At 34.9% G+C, this 23807-nt stretch overlaps 1 protein-coding gene across 4 annotated transcripts; it reads right to left on the bottom strand.

Moving 5' to 3' along the window:
- Window positions 1-1669: 1669 nt before the first annotated feature.
- LOC107847886 lies at window positions 1670-17036 on the bottom strand. Of its 4 annotated transcripts, XM_047399877.1 has the most exons (7): window positions 16770-16990; window positions 11519-11695; window positions 10290-10353; window positions 3773-4029; window positions 3156-3367; window positions 2799-3066; window positions 1670-2357 (listed from the first exon to the last, which is right to left on the bottom strand). In XM_047399877.1, exons 4-7 carry the CDS (start codon window positions 4025-4027, stop codon window positions 2067-2069), a joined length of 1026 nt encoding a protein of 341 aa, XP_047255833.1. In that variant the 5' UTR covers window positions 4028-4029; window positions 10290-10353; window positions 11519-11695; window positions 16770-16990; the 3' UTR covers window positions 1670-2066. The 4 variants fall into 4 exon arrangements, with proteins under 4 accessions (XP_047255833.1, XP_047255832.1, XP_047255834.1 ...); XM_047399876.1 differs by lacking the exon at window positions 10290-10353; XM_047399878.1 differs by lacking the exon at window positions 11519-11695.
- Window positions 17037-23807: the final 6771 nt, after the last annotated feature.

Raw genomic sequence — 23807 nt, 5'->3', positions numbered from 1 at the left:
AACACTGGAGAGCTACAGTGTAGTTAGTTACTCAGCTACAGGAAACTTAGTTAAGTAGTTATAACTTAACTCAAGTAGCCTAGTCAATTGGGTAGTTGGATCAGGAGCTCTATATAAACAAGTAACCCATTCATTTTTACAGATATACAGACATTACTTCTTCTTTTTCAAAATATCTCTCTGTTTTTCAATTCTCATTCTCATTATCTGCTTTCTCGAGTTAGTTACTCCTGAGGCAGCAATTTTGATCCTCGAGTTCATTAGAACTCCTGCAATTGAGTAGAAGTTAGTATCATGTTCATTTTGTTCTGGATATTTTTTATATGAATTCTGATGATTTTCGTGAAATATATCAAAACACCGCAACGATTTTGCCATGATAAAGAAGTTGCATGAGGAGGCAGTTAAAAGTAGAAAAAAAACAAAATTTTGGTGCTTCAAAAGACAAAATCGTTAAAAGATACATCAAGAGACCCTCTAAAAAAATACAATGACTATGAATCAGAATAACAGGCACGAAGATATATTAATGGTGGGGCGAAGATACATTATATTTTCAATATCTATGTGTCAGATACATATGTTTTATGTATTTGCTTCAAATTTTGTCTAAAATAATGTATCTGTCCCAAAATCTGTATAAAATAATGTATCTTAATGCTCGTAATGCTACTGGTACATGTGTGCGCAAGTTATGTATCGATTTTTCATTAATGAATAACTAAGTAGTAATCTAATTTATATATTGTAATGTCTCTGAATGCAGGAGATGAAATATGTTGTCCAGAGTATTCCACTTCATATAAATTTAAGTGTCCACTTCTGCATACAAAAATTGAAAGACATGAATGCCAGTCAGTTGAGGCCAAATTGATACAAATTTAAATGTCTATTTGGACATAGTTATATATTACTACAACACCTCAACTAAAAAAGTTGAAAAAAATACGTAAAAATTTAGTTCAGGAGGTAATAGGACTCCCGTAAAATTAATGTGTATCATAGTAATTTTGACCATAATTCAAGGATGTTGAATGCTTTACTCCTTCGATTTTGATCGATTTTTAATCCAACCGTGAAGACGCTTAGTTGTGAGGGGCACTATTGTCTTTTGTGTCTTATGAGTTTCCATGCAGAGGAAACAGATAAGAGACCATTCTGAGATATGGACCATATAGGGATATCATTAAAATTTGAGATAGCCTCCAGTAGACTCTTGGATTATGGTCAAAATTGTTATGACATACTCCAACTTCACAGGGGTCCTATTACCCTCCGAAGTTAATTTTAACATATTTTTGTCACCCTTTTATGCTGACATGACATATTTATTACATAAAAATGAGATCCACAATAAAGGTGCCACATCGGCAAAAGAAGCACCACAGCAGCTAAAAAGTTTGTCAAAACTACACTAAAATTTAGTTCAGGAGATAATAAAACCCCTGTAAAGTTGAAGTATATCGTAGCAAATTTCATCATAGTTCAAGCGGTACTAGATGCTTTACGCTTAAATTTTGTGAAAGGAGCATTCACAATCTTAGTTAAAATACATACGACCAAAAGTAGTCCAATTATCATACCCAAAAACTAGACATTTTCCTTTCTACCAAAGGGTAGTCCGATGCATTTAAGTTTCCGCAATGGGATACCATAAGCTAATGCAGCATTTTAAGAAAGCTATTTTCAAACTCCACTTAAGAAATTACACTGGACATGTTATTGTTGTTATTACTGGATTTTATGTTGCAATGTACAACAGTAGATATGTGGTAAATTTTCACCTCATTATTTATTACAAAAGCTAATAAAGTTCACAATTGTCACTTAAGTTTTGCTCAATCAGATTATTGCACGTTACCATCTTGACCATAAATACATGCTAAAGGGTAGTCTGGTGCACAAAGCATCCCATGTTAAGCAAAGTCCGGAGAAGGGCCGCAGCCAAAGGGATGGTGGTTGCTTCCACAGCTCAAATCCGTTGACTTATAGATCACCCGTAGACAACTTTATTGTTGTTTCCCCTCCACAAATGCATGCTATATTTGCATAATATATTTTCTCATTCAACCAGTGACAAGTTTCCTCAAGATGGTTTCACAATGACTAGCATTGTAAATTAACAAATGTCCAGAATTAGGAACCTCATGATATTGAATCCAAGGGAGCTTCTCCGCTAGATAACGATTGAGTTCGAGTGGAATAAGTCTGTCATCATGTCCTTGCCAAAGATGGACCGAACCCTCATTGTCTGGAAAAGGATTTTTGATATCCGTTGGAGTAAAGTCCCAGTTTCCAAAACCAATAATCAGGTCGCGATACAAACATTCAAACTCGCCCTGCTGTCGTACCTTCTCCTGGAAAAAGACATGATACCAGAATTATGACAACCACAATGGTAAGCAAATATAAGCTATGGTAATCCAGAGTTAGATGTCGTCCTTGCTTATTTCATCAATGATGCCCGTTAAGAATAGACTAACCGAGAAATTAGCTTTCGAAGAGTACAGATAACTAGGAAAATGTTAATCTTTTCGTGCATATCTAGAAGAACAGGCAAGAAGGACTACGATCTTGTTATGATCCCACAAATTGAGTAAAGATAATTAGAAGATCATAGTGATGTTTTCGGAAGGAAGAAACTGAACGCTTCCAAAAAAGGAAACGTCATAATGTTTCTTGCTTTTTGGCACAATTATGCAGACATAGCGAAAAATAAGACACAGTGGAAGAAAAAGATCAATGTAGATGATACAAGAAGAAGAGATTAAATTCCAATTATTAGTACGTTTACTTACCTGACCAGGACTAGGGGCAGAGGATAGCTGCTTCACCATTTCTAGGTCTGGAGGACTAAATATCGCCATGTTCCCTTCCGTAATACTTAAACCACGGAACCACTTTTGGTTCATCCACCAATGGACCAGCCATGGGGCATAATGTGCAACTCGGAATGATCGTTGATCTTGTGGAAGCATCTTCCCCAGAGCTTCTTCCGATAGTTTAGCAGGATAACAGGACCACCAGTAATTCACAAACGGAACAACAAGGGCAACTCCAGCCAGCCTGCACTTGATATTCAATTCGTTGAATAGAAGAAACATTGTGAGATTCATTTCCGAGTAGCAAAGGAATGTAATAGATGGAAAATGTACCTATGCGGTATGTATTTTAGGCAACTCCACACAGGATACGCTCCAATGGACATGCCAAGCACATAGAACTTGGGTCCTAATTGCAATTTATCAGCTAGCTCCTCAATGTCAAGTGCTTCGCTCTTTACTGAGCGCTTTGGATGTGGATCACTCTCTCCATAACCAGCACGATCATATTGTAGGACATATATTTGGAGCTCTTGTATTAAGTCCTGCATATTTCAAGTACCAAATCAGCAAAATGAAATACAAAATTCAAGTACCAAAGGTTTGTTAAAGATAATCTCCAATTGAAAGGCAACAATAACGTACCCAGTGTAATCCCACAAGTGGAATCTGATGAGGGTGGTGTTTATGCAGCCTTACCCCTACCTTGCTAAGGTAGAGAGGTTGTTTCCGATAGACCCATGGCACAAGATTAAAGTGCAGGAAAAGAGCAGAAGTTTTATTTGCTCATATCAGATTTAACCGTAACTGTCAAGCAGTCTTTGATGTTGAACTCAGCAAAAATTTTCAGATTTTCTACCGTATTGTAGGTACAAGCGAACTTGATGATAACATACTTAACAGCTACTAAAACGAGGATGCTAAATATGGAGTTATAAAAATTTTCATACTTGGGAAATCGGCAATATCAAGTCTTTGGAACTATCAAAGCCATGAATAATAATGATCTTGTACTTCGCCTTCTCTTTGGCAATGCCATCCTCTTTGTAGGCTATATATCTCCCATCACTGAGCTGGACCCTTGGTGAAGTCACCGGAGGTCCACCTGGTGAGCCACAAACTTTTGGAGGGGGAGGCTTAAGTAATGCCAAATAAGCCCATCCGAACACTCCAACTGCTGTTGCTACAGCTATTTGAGCAATCATAACTGAAAAGAGAAGACATAAATAACAGAACAGTGGTATACGGTGGCAAAACTTATGTTAGACAAATATTAGTACTAATCAGGCGATTCGAATGCCGCTAGCATTGGACTAGTGATAAAACAACTTATGTAAACAACAATTAGTACCACCGAGGAGACTCGAATGTGGCTGGCATTGGAATTGTGATAACACATGATAGGTAATGGCCACTGCTCTGCTTTATCTCACATCCAATCATCAATCCTAACACAACGTAAATGATCTATGCAACATAAATATGAAGTCATGAACTTTTAACTTGTTGTCTCACTCATCTGTTGATTTGGCTACCAAAGACAACTCAGCCAAGAACCTCCCTAGCACAGTAGCTCAATCATAAATTACCAGAAAATCCAAGAGAATCCTGTATGACACCGTGCATATTTACTCTAGACCGCTAGCACGTGTTTTATGAAAACAAGTCATACATATTTGACAGTAGTACTCAAATTTCTAATCTACACCTTTGGAATGCTCCAAAACTGCTTTATGGATTTTATTTATGACCAAGAAATCTATCAGGAGTCAACCCTTTGGGCTAAAGGCAGCCTTTCAAACTCGAGGTTGATGACCGACCCCTCTACCGTTTCTCCGCTTAGTTACTAGACTTAGTTCGCTTACCGCAGGTTGAACTTTTCAACTAAGACACAAGTCCTTAACCTTAGCTACCGCTGAATTTATCATTCTAAATAGGATAAAATTAACCCAATAATCAAAAAGCCAAGGACTACAGGAGATTCCTATTTTGAAACATATATTAACATTCAAGATAACACAATTTATTTATAATTAGTCTCATATCTAAGCAATTTGTTAAATGCTTTTTCTCGAGCTGAGGGTTTCTTTGGAAACAGCTCTCTACCTCCCAAGATAGGGGTAAGGTCTGTGTACACTCTAATCTCCCCAGACCCCACTTTTGCGACTACACTGGGTATGTTATTGTCGTATCTAAGCAATTTGTTAAACGATTTTCCTTGAGTCGAGGGTCTATCGAAAACAGTCTCTCTACCAACCTCTCAAGGTAGAGGTAAAGTCTTATCCTCCCAGACCCCACTTGTGGGACTACACTATGCATATTATCATTGTTGTATCTAAGCAATTTCTTAAATGTTTTTTTTTTAGCAAAGGGTCTATCAGAAACAACCTCTCTACGAATACTCAGTGTTATCAAAAGCGAAAAGCGCAAAAAAGCTCTAAGGTCTGTCAGTGCTTAAAGAGCAAATAAAAGTGTGGGCTTAATGAGAAAAGGTGCAAAGGGGGAAAAATACAAATATTTATGTTTAGTCAAAGAATAATAACTTTAAGCATTAATGACAAATATATGAACAAAGAAATTGAAAAACAAATAACGATAAAGTGAAATATCATTTGTTTAGTGTCACCTCTTCAGAAGAGACTCATTGGCAAGGAAAAGTATGCCTTAGAAACTCTGATGGTGACAGTAAAGAAAGCGAGGCGAAGCGTTCAATATGTTTTGCGCCATGCTTTAAGGCTTAAGCGTTCTTTAAGCGCGCCTTTGACAACACTGCGTACACTTTATGTTGTGAACATGGATAGCCCAGAGGCTGGCCAAGTTGTTGCGCTTAGGGCTAAACCACACAGAGGCCCAATAATTAGACAGCTCAACACTACATTTGCTAGAGATAAAACGGTAGTTACTACGGTTTTGCGATTTCATGAAAATTTATGTCGAAACTTTGGCTTTCTATTGTCTCTTATCCCTCTTCTGATTACCTTCTACTATGTTATTCTTTCCTTACTCTATGTTGTTATTACTTTGTTACTCGAATTCTAAGTTGTAACTTGGTATTCAATGATTATAAATACATTTTTTGTTTGTGTTAAAATTCAAGTTGTTACACTCTACCCTCCCCCGACCCCACGTGTGGGACTACACTCGATAAGTTGTTGTATCTGTTAGGGCATGAGAAGTTTTGATGATAGACAGATGAATGAAATATGTTGTGCAAGCTGGTCCATACAAGTGAAACTGCTTCGGACATATGGAGTGCATGCTGAAATCATTACATGCTAAAATTATTACATAAGCTGTCAACACATAGATAAGCAAAGGATGTTCACACGGCTATATGAAGATAATTGGAGCAGTTAGAGTTTGAGTAGATCAAAAAGTCTACAAGGCAGAAGGATAAAGCAAAAGAGTCCTACTCAATTTAGAAGAAGGAGAGATGGTTACAACAAGGAGTGAGTTACTTGAAAGAGTCCTACAGAAGATACAAGTAAAGAAGAAAAAGGATTGCATCTGAGGGAGCATATATAGACGACAAGCTGCATTCAAATAACCATTCATGCACTGATAAGAAAATCAACAATCAGCAAAATCGTTCACCAACTTGAAGAAGAACCTAGTTCTCACTTAGTATGTTTTAGACTGCTTGTAATAGGAAGGTTCTTGAGTTGTAATGAGTAAATTGTTCTAGTCTCAGTATTCTATAAGCTGAGTTAGGAATCACGTCTTCAAATTAGGGAACTCGAAGACTTGGGAACACTTATCTTAGGAAGATTTGTGTTTTTGTAGTAATAAGAGTTAGAAGTTTTAATTCCTTGTTTACAAGAAGTCTTGTAATTGTGTTGATTGTTGAGGCTCAAAGTTATAGTGAAGATTGGGGTTAAATCCTATAGAGGTACAGGTCATGATTTTTTACACCTTTTTGGGCCAGTTGTTTTCCACGTAAAAATTACTGTGTTCAGTTTTTACTTCTGTGAACCACGTATACTTACTTGTTCCACAGATAGGCAATCAGTAGGGATCATACTCTAACAAGTGGTATCAGAGACGGTTGTCTTAAATAAGGTTTTCACCTAAGATCAGATCATTATGATGAATTCCGTACCTCCTACTGGTCACAGTGAAAGTCAATCCACTACTAGACCCCCACTCTTTGATGGACCTCATTTCATCAGGTGGAAAGCCAGGATGGAGATGTTTATTCAAGGAGAAGACTATGAATTAAGGGATAGGATTACTGAAAGTCCTACTATCTCTATGAAAACAGAAAATGGTGAGCAAGTCAAGAAAATAAGGAGTGAGTTTACTGCTGAAGATCTTTTGGCTTTAAAGAAAAATGCTAAGGCAAAGAATATCCTAGTTTGTGGTCTAGGACCTGCTGAATACAATAGAATATCTACCTGTACCACTGTTAAGCAAATATGGGATGCCTTAGTAAATGCCTATGAAGGTACCTCTCAAGTAAGGAAATTCACGATCTCTCTCCTTCTTACTGAATATGAAGCGTTTAAGATGAAGGAAAATGAATCCTTGCATGATATGATGACAAGACTTACTACTCTAACAAATGAGTTAACCTCCTTAGGAAAAGTCATCACTGAAGAAGAACAAGTAGAGAAGGTTCTGAGGGTGCTACCAAAGTCAAAATGGAATGTTAAAGTCACTGCAATCAGGGAAGCAAATAAGGATCTCACAGGTATGACTTTGGATGAACTAGTAGGGAATTTAAGAACCTATGAAATGGAAGTTGATGGCATTAAGGAACAGAAGGCTTCTGAAAAAATCTTGGCCTTGAAGGCTTCTGATAGTGATGAAGAGATTGAACTGGATAAGGAACAAATTGCCTTCATAACAAAAAACTTCAGCAAGTTTTTTAAGAAGAAAAAGGATAACAAGAAGCGGTCCAATGACAATCCAAATGGATGTTACAAGTGTGGAAATACTGATCATCAGATCAGAGAATGTCCTCTCTGCGAAATAGAATGGAGGAAGGAAAGAGTTGAAAAAAAACAAAAGGCCAGGAGGAAGGAAAAGGAAGAACATGCCATGATAGCTGCATGGGGATCTGACTCTGAAAATAATGATGATGGAGTTGATGAGACAGCATTTATGGCTTTTGGAGACTCAGACATTGAGGAAGAAGATGATGCTTCTGAGGTAAGTTTACTTGAACTAAAAGAAAAACTGTATTTTTTTTCTAAAACTAAACTTGTTTCCTTGATGAGTGATTTAATTGAAAATTTTCAAGAATTAACTTCTGATAGGGATGAATTGTTCAACAGTCTTGCAAGTCTTAAATTTGATTTCATTGACTTGAAAGTTTGCAAGCAAAATGTTGACAAAGAAAATTGCACTCTCAAGGAACAAATTACACTGCTTGAGTCCTCAAATAATAATCTTAAGTCTGAAATCCTTAAACTGACTCTCACTGACCATGGGAAAAAGGCCATAAGTAAAGAACAAGAAAATGCTGAACTTGAGTTGACCAAGTACAAACAAGAATGCTATGACTTGACTAAAAAGATGGATAAGATGAGTTAAGAGGTAGCAAGATTAAAAATTGGATCTAGAAAAGTCAAACAGATGGACAAATTCTTCAAGAATTGTTCATCAGCTTGGTAAAAGAAATCACAACGAAAAAGCAGGCTTGGGTTTTTATAAAGAAGCTGATAATCTTCAAGACTTATGCTATATTTGTGGCAATCTTGGACATCCTACTATTGAATGTCCTATGGCTGCTAAAAGCAGATATCGAAGTCTGAACCTGGCAACCAAACTTTCTCAGACCAAGAAAACAAGCACTAAAATTAGTCTGAGAAACAAGTCAGTCTACTTGCTTCCTGCTTGGACTAGAAGGAGTTTAATTCATCCTTTTACTAACAAAACAGGACCCAAGCTTGTCTGGATTTCTAAGTCTAACCCTTGATTTCTTGTGCAGGAGAAGGTGAAGGGAAACAAAAGGCACTGGTACCTAGATAGTGCTTGCTCAAGACATATGACTGGTGACAAGCAAAAGTTCCTTTCACTCTCCAAAATAGATGGTGGGGGAGTCTCTTTTGGAAATGGAAAAAGGGGAATCATAACTGGAGTTGGAAAAATTGGCTCATCTGAGTCAAAGGCTGTGGAGGATGTTTTTCTTGTGGAAGGACTGAAGCATAACCTGCTAAGCATTTCACAATTGTATGACAAAGGTAATAAAGTAATTTTCACTGCTGCAGGTGTTACAGTCAAAAGGATGGACACCAAAGAAATTGTGCTTACTGCAAGGAGATACAGGAATGTATACAAAGCAGACATAATGGCAATACCAGGACCTAAGTTGACTTGTCTAAGTACAATAAAAATTGATCCCTTCCTTTGGCACAGAAGACTTGGACATGCAAGTCTAAAACAACTGAACATACTTTCCTCCAAAGACATGGTATTGGGACTACCCAAGACCAAGTTTAAGGAAGAAAAGTTATGTAGTGCATGTGTAAGGAGGAAGCAGGTAAAATCCTCTTTCAAGTCAAAGATCCATGTTAGCACTACCAAATGTCTTGACCTGGTTCATATGGACTTGTGTGGACCAATGAGACAACAAAGCAGACGTGGAAAAAGGTATATTTTTGTAATTGTTGATGATTATTCCAGGTTCACTTGGACTTTGTTTCTAGCCTCTAAAAAAAATGCCTTTGATGTCTTTGAAATCTTTATTAAGAAAATAGAAAAGAAACTGGGCACTTCATTAGTTTCCATAAGGTCTGACCATGGAACAGAATTTAAGAATGCAAAATTCTTAGATTTTTGTTCATCAAATGGAATAGATCATAACTTCTCAGCTCCTAGAACTCCACAACAAAATGGAGTGGTGGAAAGGAAGAACAGAACCTTGGAAGATATGGCTAGAACAATGATGCTTGCAACAAATGTTGCCAAAAAACTATGGGCTGAGGCAATAAGTACTGCAGCATATGTCACAAACAGATGCATAATCAAACCCTAGTTAGAAAAGACTCCCTATGAATTACTGAAAGGTAAAAAGCCTAACATTTCTCACTTTAGAACTTTTGGTTGCAAATGTTTCATACATAATAATGGTAAGGATAATTTGGGAAAATTTGATGCCAAAAGTGATGAGGGAATCTTTTTAGGTTATTCACTTCATAGTAAGGCTTACAGAGTTTTAAACAACAGAACTAACTGTGTTGAAGAAAGCATGCATGTGATTTTTGATGAGTTTTGTGTTAAGACTAACTTGCAGGAAAAAAGCGACACTGAGGAACAAGTTACACAACATGTTCCATCGATTAAAGCAGTCAAACTTGGGGGCACTTTCACAGGGGAAACAGAAGCTGAAGGCACAGTGTTAGGGGGAACTGAGCCATCAACTGCTTCACATCAGAACATTAGCAATGATCCAAGCAGCTCACTAGGCTTGATCCCAAAAGGATTCAAGTATCAAGGTTCGCACCCCATTGAGAATGTACTTACTGATCTCACTTCTGGAATCACCACAAGATCTGGATTGAGAAGTATGTGTGTATTCAAGGCATTCCTGTCAGAAATAGAGCCAAAGAAAGTAAGTGAGGCATTGCTTGATGTTGATTAGATCATAGTCATGCAGGATGAATTGAATCAATTTGAGAGAAGCAAAGTATGGCATTTAGTTCCTCTTTCAAAAGATAGATCAGTCATTGGGACTAAATGGGTGTACAGAAATAAAGTTGATGAGCATGGAACAGTCACAGAAAACAAGGCAAGACTGGTGGTTCAAGGATACAACCAAGAAGAAGGAATTGACTTTGATGAGACTTTTGCTCCATAGCAAGACTTGAAGCCATAAGATTGCTGGTTGCCTTTGCATCTAACATGGAGTTTATTTTGTACTAGATGGATGTGAAGAGTGCATTCCTAAATGGCATTCTCAAAGAAGAGGTTTATGTGAAGCAACCTCCAGGATTTGAAAGCAAAGAGTTTCCAGATCATGTGTTCAAGCTGGATAAGGCTTTGTATGGGTTGAAACAAACACCGAGGGCCTGGTATGAGATATTATCAAAGTTTCTGCTGGAGCATGGACACACCAGAGGTAAAATTTACAATACCCTTTTCTTAAAAACTAATGGAAAGGATTTGTTAGTTGTGCAGGTGTATATGGATGACATTGTTTTTGGCTCAACCAACATGAATATGACTCATGACTTTGCAAAACTCATGAGTTGTGAGTTTGAAATGAGCATGATGGGGGAGTTGAATTACTTCCTAGGTCTTCAAATAAAACAGTCAGCATCAGGAACAATGATCCATCAAAAAAAGTATGTCAAAGAGCTTCTCAAGAAATTCTCCATGGAGGAAACTAAAGAAATAAGTACTCCCATTGCCACTACCACAAAACTTGATCTGGATGAAACAGGTTCTGATGTAGAACAAAAACTGTATAGAGGTACTATAGGGTCCTTATTGTATCTCACAGTAAGCAGACCTGACATTGTGTTTAGTGTAGGACTGTGTGCAAGGTTTCAAGCTAATCCAAAAGAATCCCATCTGAAGTCTGTAAAAAGAATCTTCAAATATTTGAAAGAAACTAGTGATCTTGGGTTGTGGTATCCCAAAGGTAGTAACTTTAATTTAGTAGGATACTCTGATGCTGATTATGCAGGATATTTGGTGGATAGGAAAAGCACTACAGGTATGGCACACTTCTTAGGATCATGTTTGATTACCTGGTCCACAAAGAAGCAAAATTCAGAACTTTGTCTACTGCTGAGGCTGAATACGTTGCTGCTGGGTCATGCTGTGCTCAATTGTTATGGATCAAACAACTTCTGGATTTGGGGTAGATGTAGGTTGTGTTCCCATCTTTTGTGATAACACAAGTGCTATAAACATAGCCAAAAATCCTGTTCAACATAAAAGAACTAAGCATATTAATATCCGTCATCACTTCCTTCGAGACAATGTTGAAAAAGGAAATATATCAATTATGTTTTGTTCAACTGAGGAACAAATTGCTGACATATTCACTAAGGCTTTGAGTAGGGAACACTTTGAAAAAAATAGGTTAGCATTGGGTATGATTAAAATTGTATAAATCTCCTTCAATGATTGACTAGAATATGCAATGCCTGAGTGATTGTTGATTAATTCAGTCTTACACATTTAGTTGTGTGTCCTAATTCCAAGATTTAAAGCAATGTGATATATCTATATATTGTTTTTTTTTATAGATGGATCATCAAGGCAAGAGTGGTCACGGACTAATCAAACACAGGCATGATTATTGTTCTCCATAGTAGCATTAAGAGAAACAGGTCATCTACATGGTTCTTTCTATAATGATTAAAACCGCCAAAACCCAACAGTCATCTTCTTCAAAAGGCTGTCAGACCTTTCCCATCTGTACTGAACCTCTACATCAGCACGTTTCTCCAAAATCACAGTCCCTTCATCTCTCAACTTCCTTCTCACTCTTCTTAAATACGCCTCTTGTTTTCTCTCCTATCTACACTTCTCCTTCAACCTCTGAATATTCACCATACTATGGCGTCTTCCTCCTCTTCTCCTTCTTCCACAAAATCTGACATTAATCCTTCTACACAACATATTCTCCACCCAAACATCAATTTACCCTCACTTATCCAACCCCAAATCCTTCTTAACCTATCTGATTTCCCATTCTTCAAGACCTTACCGCACCCCTTCTCTCACTCATCTTTCAAACCCTCACTCTTTCCAGAACCCTTACCACAACCCTTAACACTATCAGTAGCTCCTCTTCAAATCCTTGATCGAGATGACATTCCAATTGCCAACCTTATTCCTAGACGGTCAAGATTGACTCTGAAACGAAAACCCTCGTTTGTCGCCACTGATGTCGATAATGATACTCCTGAACACTCTTCTCCCGTCATCCCTTCATCTCGAACTCCACATACTCGTAGAAGGAAACAACAGGAAGATGCTTGTTTGGAAGAGGCACTTAGGGCAAGTAAAAAGAAACAAGTCGTGCCTAATGCTTCTCCTCCCCCATGTGATTCCTATCCTGACATTCTCATTCGCTGCAAGAGAAAGATAAAGCAGAAGCATACCATAGCTAAAACATCAAAACCATATCTCTCTCGTAAAATGTCCCCCCTCCCACTCCCAAAGCCTCCACATCTTCAAAATCCATTGTCAAAACCTCTACTGACAAAGTCTCTACTGGAAAAGCCTCTACTCCTTCTAAAGATTCTCCAAAATCTGTCACTTCCGAAGAAACAGGTCCCCAAACCTGGTCCTTCTATCTCATCTGCCTCAGATTCAGACTATCTTCCTGACACTTCTTCTGTGCCTCCTGATGATTCTGATGTTGATATTAATGTTGATACTCCTGCTGCTAAAGCTTCTCAGTTAGACCATGTTCTGCATTTTCTGAAACGAAAGATGGTTAGAGGTAGGGTTGTCACTGGTTTTGGGGGTCCTGATATGGAAACTTTGGTCTCCAAATTAAGGGCTCAGGGGTGGTCATCCTTGATTCTGCAAGGTAATCATCAAAGAAGGTTTGGAAAATATGAAGACTATGAATTTTATGCACGTGGAGTTGCGATTGGGGAAATGATCTCAACCTCTGTTCATGGAAAACTCATCAATCTTTATCCTGCTGATTTGGGTAGAATTCTAAGTGTTCCTACTGGAGGTTGGGGTCACTATGTGAAAGGATCTTGGCCTCCTCTTGACAATCTTCCTCCGCCCTTGATATCTGCAGAAAATTTTCTGAAAATCCTCTCCCTCCTTCTCATCTTAGGGTGATGAAAAATGAAATGTCTTCTCTTTATGATTTGTATTTTGATGTGGTCCACAAAATGATCTTACCCAGGCAGGAGACGCGCACAGTTGCAAGCTTTCTTGATCTTACCTTAATGGAACTATTGGATTCTGAGATTCCAATAGACCTTCCCCAACTCATCATTAAGCATATGCAACGGGTACTCGTAAAAGATAAGAATGGTCATGCTCTGCCCTATCAGTTCTGGCTTGCCCCTGTGTTTGATGATTTTCGTGTCTCTGTCAAGGTGTGGTCCTTACAGACAACTAACGATGTGATTGGCCAAGTGAACCATGCTATGTTACCTGCTGCTATGAGACATGCAGACAACCCTACTCAGAAGTTGCGAAATGCCTTAGAGGCAAAGCAGGATGAGCTGGAGGTTGCACAGGCTGCATTGGAGGCTGCCCAGGCTATTCATGAAGATGAAAAGAGGGCCCTTAAAGCTCAAATTGCTTTCCTCACAGCCACTTTAAAGAAGGAAAGAACTGAAAATACTGTTATCATTCGAGCGTTGACCTCTTTTATCCCCTCTACCTCCTCAAAATAAACTCCTCCTTCGTCCCTTAGTTTTTTTCTTTCTTCTTGTCTGCTTCTTGGTCCAACTTGTTTCTCTTTTTGGTCTTACTGGATAATGATAATTGTATCTGTTTTTGTGCATGACATGGACCTCTTTTGCCTCACTTGATCTACTTCTGTTTAATTCAATGCTTAGTTATCTCTTGCTTGTTTTAGTGATAGCCCCAGTGGCCATGGATTATTAAACAGTTTTTCACTTATTGGCTCAGCTTTTCAATGATGTCAAAAGGGGGAAGTATAGATTATACAATGCTTATAACTCAACTGATCTAACCTGTTTCATTCAACTGTGATCCTTTTATTGAATTTCTTATTGAGTATGTCAGGTTCTTGGTAATACTGTGCTGATAAGTTTGTCATCATCAAAAAGGGGAATTTGTTAGGGCATGAGAAGTTTTGATGATTGACAAATGAATGAAACATGTTGTGCAAGCTGGTCCATACAAGTGAAACTGCTTCGGACATATGGAGTGCATGCTGAAATCATTACATGCTAAAATTATTACATAAGCTGTCAACACATAGATAAGCAAAGGATGTTCACACGGCTATATGAAGATAATTGGAGCAGTTAGAGTTTGAGTAGATCAAAAAGTCTACAAGGCAGAAGGATAAAGCAAAAGAGTCCTACTCAATTTAGAAGAAGGAGCGATAGTTACAACAAGGAGTGAGTTACTTGAAAGAGTCCTACAGAAGATACAAGTAAAGAAGAAAAAGGACTGTATCTGAGGGAGCATATATAGACGACAAGCTGCATTCAAATAACCATTCATGCACTGATAAGAAAATCAACAATCAGCAAAATCGTTCACCAACTTGAAGAAGAACTTAGGTCTCACTTAGTATGCTTTAGACTGCTTGTAATAGGAAGGTTCTTGAGTTGTAATGAGTAAATTGTTCTAGTCTCAGTATTCTATAAGCTGAGTTAGGAATCACATCTTCAAGTTAGGGAACTCGAAGACTTGGGAACACTTATCTTGGGAAGATTTGTGTTTTTGTAGTAATAGGAGTTATTAGTTTTAATTCCTTGTTTACAAGAAGTCTTATAATTGTGTTGATTGTTGAGGCTCAAAGTTATAGTGAAGATTGGGGTTAAATTCTGTAGAGGTACAGGTCGTGGTTTTTTACACCTTTTTAGCCGGGTGTTTTCCACGTAAAAATTACTGTGTTCAGTTTTTACTTCTGTGAACCACATATACTTACTTGTTCCACAGATAGGCAATAAGTAGGGATCATACTCTAACAGTATCTAATCAAGTTGTCAAATATTTTTCCTAGAGCCGAGAGTCTATCAGAAACAGTCTCTCTACCTCCCAATATAGGAGTAAGGTATGCGTACACTCTACCCTCCTCCAACCCCAAGTGTGGAACTACACTGGATATATTGTTGTTGTATCTAATCAATTTGTTAAATGTTTTTCCTCGAGCCGAGGGTCTATCAGAAACAGTCTCTCTACCTCCCATATAAAGGTAAGGTATGTGTACACTCTACCCTCCTCCGACCCCAAGTGTGGAACTACACTGGATACGTTGTTGTATCTAATCAATTTGTTAAATGTTTTCCCTCGAGCCGAGGGTCTATCAGAAACAGCCTCTCTACCTCCCAATACAAGGGTAAGGTTTGCGTACACTCTAGCCTCCTCCGACCCCAAGTGTGGAACTACACTAGATATGTTGTTGTTGTTGTATCTAATCAATTTGTTAAATGTTTTTCCTAGAGCCGGGTGTCTATCAGAAACGGCCTCTCTACCTCCCAATATAGGAGTAAAGTTTGCGTACGCTCTACCCTCCTCCGACCCCAAGTGTGGAACTACACTGGGAAATAGCCTCTCTACCTCCCAAAGATACGGATAAGGTTTACGTACACTCTACCCTCCTCCGACCCCGAGTGTGGAACTACACTGGATACATTGTTGTATCTAATCAATTTGTTAAATGTTTTTCCTCGAGCCGTGGGTCTATCAGAAACAACCTCTCTACCTCCCAATATAAGGGTAAAGTCTGCGTACACTCTACCCTCCTCTGACCCCAAGTGTGGAACTACACTGGATATGTTGTTGTTGTTGTATCTAATCAATTTGTTAAATGTTTTTCCTAGAGCCGGGTGTCTATCAGAAACAGACTCTCTACCTCCCAAAGATACGGATAAGGTTTACGTACACTCTACCCTCCTCCGACCCCGAGTGTGGAACTACACTGGATATGTTGTTGTATCTAATCAATTTGTTAAATGTTTTTCCTCGAGCCAAGAGTCTATCAGAAACAGCCTCTCTACTTCCCCAGGTCTACACTCACTCTACCCTCCTCAGACCCCACTTGTTTGTATCTAAGCAATGTATTCATCATATGCTCATTTTAGAGAAAGCAACAACATATCAGATTAGTAGCAACTACAGTACTAGAGATCAAGAACTATATCTAATCAATAACAGTACAAAAATCAGTTGTCACACCAACACTAAATATTGAAATCAGTATACAAATCACAAATCACAAAAATTCAAGAAAACATCATAAAACAAGAAACATAAGGCAAAATTAGTGTGTATATATATCAAATCTTGAAATGTGAAAAAGGGGAATTAACTCACTTGTAGAAAAGAGAAAAGGGGTATTGTTTTTCTTGGATTTTCTAGTGTGAGCTCTAGCAGATGCAGCAGTTACTTTTTTACCACTTTGATTGACAGTCATTTGTGGCAATAATTGGGTAAATCTTGTGGAAGATATTATGTATATTATCAAGAAACAGTATACTTTAGTACTATGACAATAACTAGTTAAGACAGCATTTGCTGTCTTTTTGTTAAAAAGAATGATTTAGTGTTGGATATCCATATTAAGACCTGAATTAATTTGAATTCATATCATTAGTACAAAGGGTGTAAATCACTTAGTGGTGTCTGGTGGGATAGATAAGGTATAATAATTTTTTTAAAAGAAAAAATAGAATTATTTTATTTTCTGTTTAGTTGAAAGTATTAGTAAGTTAAGTTTTGAGACTAGTTATTTAATAATTTATATCATGATGATCGGATAAGTTATTTTATATATATAATGAGATAATTTATTTCAAAATAACTAACTAGGAGATAATTAATTTTGGGATAACTTGTTCTCAACTAAGCCACCCCTTAGGTCTTAGTACTAAATAGGGTTGAGTCAGGGTCAAGGGGTTCATTAATTTTTTTTTGCGAAAAAATTACATATATGATTAAAAATCGTGTTTTAAAAGGCAGTTTGGGGATCATCTTGGGGTGAGACATAACAAAAAAGGCCCTAAGGCGTTGTGGGAAGGTAAAAGTATCGAAAGGCGAATGCCTCAAAATTTGAGGCGTTCGCGTAAGTATTGGCGTGTGTTCCTAAGCGTGAGGCGCAAATTGAACATAAGCGTAGAAAGTTTACAATGTAAAATAATTTTTTTCTTATTGAATCTCTAATTTAAATTTAATACTAAAATATATGATTGATAAATACTTAAATACTCGAATCAAAAGTAAAAAAAAAAAAAAACTTGAAAGTGCAGTTTATAAAATATTAAATATATTTCACTTATTTCTTTTTATATTTTTGATATAGTTTACTCTTTTGGATGATTTATCTCTTTTAAAAAATATTTATTTATAAAATATTAAAAATTAAAAATTCGTGAGACTTACGGTCCAACGACTGACGACTTACGCCTCGAGTTTTCTTTTACTTTTAAGTTTGAAAGTGCAATATGTGTTCGATTTCGAACCTACAATCAATTTAGGATAAATTACACAAATCTCATACTTAAGAGACTATATTATCTAATACTTCTTACTTTTTAAAAATTTATATAAAATCTCATTTTTCAACTTTACTTTTGATACATATCAAGAAAACCCCACATCCTATTTTCACTCCACTGTTAACTTATTCAAGATTTTTTTTCCTAAAATATCTCCCTAATAATCAACAATTAAGAGCCCGTTTGGATAGGATTAAAAAAAATAGCTTTTAAACTCAAATGATTACAAGCTTAAAATAAGTGCTTATAAATTAAGAAGATAAGTGTTTGGATAGAAGTGTTGAAACCGAAAAAAATTATTGATGTGTTTGATAAACAAGTGATGTTAAGCACTTTTTTGTTGTTAAAATGACTTAAATGTTCTTAAAGTTATTAACATCATAAATAAGGTAAATTATTTATAATTTTTAATTCTAAAATAAAATTTTTGAACAAACCTCTGATGTAATGATGGATTCGATGAAAACAAAGAAAGATGAAGAGAAAATTGGAGGGAAGAGATGATGGATTCGATGAATGATGGATTCATATGATAGATACAATTATTTATTTTAATTATTGGGTGATTCATATATATGGTATTATGGTGATTCATATGGTAGATACAATTATTTATTTCAATTATTGGGTGATTCATATGATATTAATGGGTGATATATATGGTATTATGGTGATTCATATGGTAGATACAATTATTTATTTCAATTATTGGGTGATTCATATGTTATTAATGAAAGATAATGGTGTAGTCAGTATAGGAAACAAAAGTAATAATATAAAAAAAAAAAACTAAAAGCAGAATTGAAATATAATTAAAATTAAATCTAAAAAAAAAACTTAAATTAAAGACGAAAAAGGAGAAAAGAGATTAAAAAAAATATATCTTTCATAACTAAAAACAAAAAAGAGAAATATAATTAAAATACCTAAATTAAATCTAAAAAGGGAGAAAAATTAGATATCTTTCCTTAAATAAAAGAATACAATGAATAACAGAGAATCTATTATTTTCTTAAATAAATATTTCAAATGTATCACTTTTTTATATATATCACCATTTCAAAAAATCGAAATAAAATATAATTAACAAAATAATTGAAATTTTATGAAATATTATTTAAAGATTCAGAGATTTATGTAAGTTATCCTTCAATTTATATGCTCATCACACCCTTGATCATTAAGTTATCACATTAAACTGTTATTAAAAAAATTAAAGTCTAAATATTAACTTAAAATTTATATTTGTCCTATGTATTTGTATTATGCTACTGTTCAACCAAAAGTTATCAATCAAATACAATATTATTCATCACTAGTCATTAAAAAATTTTGTTCGGATCTGTGTTAAAATAATAATATTTTCATAATTTTCAAATTCTGAATTCGAATTTGCAGACCAATTTAAGATGCATTAAATATCTAAATTTTTTTTTTTAAGATATCTAGATGGCTCAATATTTTATTCAACTATCATTTTTTTTATAAAGGATAGTGCTTTTATGAATTAATAAGTTTGCAGTCTGAAAATTGAATTTAGGATTAACATAGAAATCTAAAACTTTTATCTTCAACAATAAATCTGGATATTCTAATTCAAAATATCTGCAAAATAAAAAATAACAAAAAGTACACTAAAGACATAAATAAAAATTATGTAACTGAAATGTAATATGACATAATTTCACGATAATCACTAATTCTGTCAATCTTAATTCTTTCTAAATTAATATATTTCAGGTAAATCGAGATATATTACTATGATTTTTTAAACAAGCCCAATTCTTTTTTAATTTATAGTGATTTTAGAGTCATGATGAAATACTCACCACTCGACTAAATACTCACCACTTTCCGGACTTTAAAGGAAAAGAATTATTTGGTCATAAATTTTTTTTAAAAAAATATTATTTTATTTCAAATATAATTTCAAGCTGATGTTTGATCATGAAAATTTAACCTAAAATTATATTTGAAAAAAAAAAAAAAAATATTTTCACTTTTTCCCATCACTCTTCTCTCTATTATTTTATGAATAAATATAACTCCAACTCCAAATTCAATTACAACTTCAACTTCAACTTCAAATCTTTTTTCTTATTTATCTTTTCCTTTTTTATTTAATTTATATATCGTGTATATCGTTCAGGTCAGAATAAGTGAAGAATGCACAATATTCAAAGGCATTTTAAATATTTATTTTGATTGATTTGGATAATACTCGTGAAGTAAGGGGACAAAATATCAAATCTGACACATATAAGTGTGCATTATGCTATTGGACCTTGTATTTATAACGTTATCTTCGCAAAAGGCATCCTTTTAAATTAAAAAATCTTATAAATTTTTAAATTGTTATAAATAAATACTGAATATCTATCAAGATATTTAATTGATATCTAATTATACTGAATGTTTTTCAAGATATTTAATTGATATCTATCAAGGATTGAAGTATCTGTCTTTTATAAATTTTTCCTATAAATAGAAGAGTTTCCTTCGTTGTAAATCATCATTCTTCTTTTTATTTTTTATTATTTTATAATACGTTATAACACCGGTCTCTAATTTTTTAGTTAGATTTATACTACTATGTACATCTTGTGTGAGATTAATGGAGATAACGTTGCTGAATGTAATATCATTTGATTTATGTTGACATTGATTTGATCACTAACAGATTAGTGTTATTTTCCACAACCATCAAATTAATGGCAAATTCATTAAAAGATGAACTTGATATGATATGCTTATCTTATGATCATATTTTAAGAATATATTATGCATATGACAAATTTATATAGATCTGTATACCATACGTATTTTTTAGTACCTGTTCACGTGCCCTAGAAGCAAACATATAATAGTGTAATAATTGCTACAGGTATATAATCATCTAATCATTCTAGTTATATTTTTGTTTTTAAAACGGTCCAGAGGAGTTTCTCGTCTCTCCTCTTTTACATGTGAATTATCTAACAATTTTTTTGTGGAGATATTTTGTTTGCCTAAAAATTTTGATGCAGTTATTGAAGTTTTATCGTGGATCATGAACATCTAGATTATTAGTCAGGTATGAACTTATGTGATGTATAAGATTAATGGACTTATATTTCATCCCACTAAAAAGGGTAAGACATCATGTTAGAGTCCTGATGCATCATGATGATAAGATGTTGGGTTCAAGTCTCATCGATTTATGTCTAAGACAACTTTTATGTCTAAGACAACTTTATATGCATAAGACGTTGAGTTTGAATCTCAATGCACTATACTGATGATATTATGGTGGTTAAGGCAAAATAATGGGTAGTTCGTGAAAAGTCATGAAATCCTACCCATTGAATATGTTCAATTCCATGAAGTGAATGTGGTAGCAATATATGATAAGTTTGAAATATGACAACTTACTTCATGATGTGATAGCAGTGCATAATATGAAGTGTATGTGATAGCAGTGCATAATATGTCTGAAAGAAGACAAACGACTGAATGCACGAATATATGCCTGGAGGGACAATATGATAATGATCATCAAAAGTGATATTTTCACACGCATATGTATATTCGTCAATTTGCTTTTGTAATAGCAATATTTTGAAAGAGGTTATAGGCTATATATCATAATTTGATAGGCTTAAGGCACAACTATATTTCATTCCTGGGGAATGAAAAACTTATTAATGCAAACGTGCACCTGATTGTGATAGTATCACAACTCACCTCCGAATGAGGCAGAATAACGGAAAAGAGTTATTTTGAAATCTACTTCTAAAGTAGTAAATCTGAAATTTATTTATGTAATAGTAAATCTGAAATTTACTAAAGAAAAGGGTACATGTCATGGTAAACTTGGAGTTTGCTTGAATAAAAGTTCATAAATTAACATGAACGATTGTGACATCCCAAAGATGTGCATACTGAGTATTGAACATATATTGAAGAATTAGAAAATTCTTCATTACTTTTAATGTTGCTTGTTCTCATGATAAGTTGGTTGGACCAACTAATATTGGGATTGAATACCTCAAAATTTGAAAAGTGTAAAAGGTGAATAAAGTCTCGTTCACCTATCATGTCATATCTTGAAAAGATGCATCAATAAGATGATCACATGTACATTCATTGTCAACCTGTAATTTGACATTCATAAAGTTGTTTGCTCAATAAAATTGAGTTGAGAGCATAACTTTCAGATTGTGTAATCAAGATAATTCATCTTGATGATGATGGTTTGGCATTGAATGCCTTTGATAAATAGCTGAATCATTGTCAGTGAGAACAAAGCTTCATGTATCGGTTTGAAATACTATATACAAAAGTACTTGTATGCATCAAACCAATAAATTATGATTAATTCCCTCTCAAAGTTGGTTTTAAGTCATAAACTACATGTTGTCCATTTAATAATTTTAATGTGCGGTATACGATTAATGAATATACCATAATGCACAAAGATAGATTCCTCAAAGAAGATAGAGGATGTATGTTAGTTTTCCTAACATAAGGGGGAGATTATAAGCAGCTATGAAATATGTTTAAATTATCATCAGATCCTCATTCATAAGATAATTCAAGTAAAATACCGAAGGCATATCATATTTAAGCTGCAAGTGCTCCTATTCTGTGTCACTAAAGGACAAACTTTTCGCATGTATGGAGTGTGGTAGACCAATCGGTTTCAAATGAAATAATCTTTGAAAAGAATAAGGATCAAATAATCATAATAAGAAGATAATGTACTCTTGAAGAGTCTACGACATAACACTTCATGAAACCTTATGAGAGGTTCAGATACCTGAAAATAATGAAGTGTTGAGATCTCAAAATGTTATGTCACATTGTGAATAGATGCAAAATGATATATTATCGATAATATCTTTGATACCATATTGACGCAATATTGTATAAGGTTACAAGGATGTGAATTCTACATTTATTTAAGCATGCTGACGTAGAAACATTTATTAAGTGACACGAAATGATGCATCTTGGTAAGCGTAAAACTTATTTGATTTGCAGTCTAGACACTTGAAGATATCACACATGAAATGTTGAATATTGTCACTTGACAAAATTTATATGAAAACTTCTTTAAGGATTCAAAATATAAAAGTTTCTGGGAAACTTATTGATAATCCCTATATTGCATAACTTATAGCTTGAAAATTATTGAATCTCTTGGAGAGTTTTCAAAAACAATAGATTGTTTGCTGAAATGAGAAATATACCGAATTAGATTGGTTATGAAGTACCATATCTTAGTGCAAGTGATGCACTCATATATCTTGCAAATACTACAAGGCTTGATATAGCCTTTTTAGTCAATTTGTTAGCAAGGTATATTTTTGTTCCCATTAGGAGACATTGAAATGAGATAAAAGACATGAGCTTATTTTATTCTAAAGATTACAGTCCCGATCTTATTGATCGTACTGATGTTGGGTACTTATCTGACCCGCATAAAGCTCGGTCTCAAGCAAGCTATGTGTTTATATGTGGTGGTACTGTCATATCTTGGAGATATACAAAGCAGTATATCATAGTCACTTCATCGAATCATGATGAGATAATTATAGCTATTCATGAAACAAGCCAAGAATGTGTATGATTGAGGTCCATGATATATCTAATTCCTGAAAAATGTAGCATAAAATATGATAATCTATCCACAATTTTAATTTATACAGAGATAATGCAGCATACACAACACATCTAAAGGGAGGATTCATAAAAGGAGATAGAACGAAGTACATTTTGCCAAAACTTTTCTACATACATGAGTTACAAAAGAATGGTGATATTAACGTGCAATAGATTCGTTCAAGTGACAATGTGGCTGATTTATTCACCAAGT

This window comes from Capsicum annuum, chromosome 11, assembly GCF_002878395.1.
Source record: "Capsicum annuum cultivar UCD-10X-F1 chromosome 11, UCD10Xv1.1, whole genome shotgun sequence".
NCBI lineage: Eukaryota > Viridiplantae > Streptophyta > Magnoliopsida > Solanales > Solanaceae > Capsicum > Capsicum annuum.
This window is presented reverse-complemented; position numbering and strand designations above follow the sequence as displayed.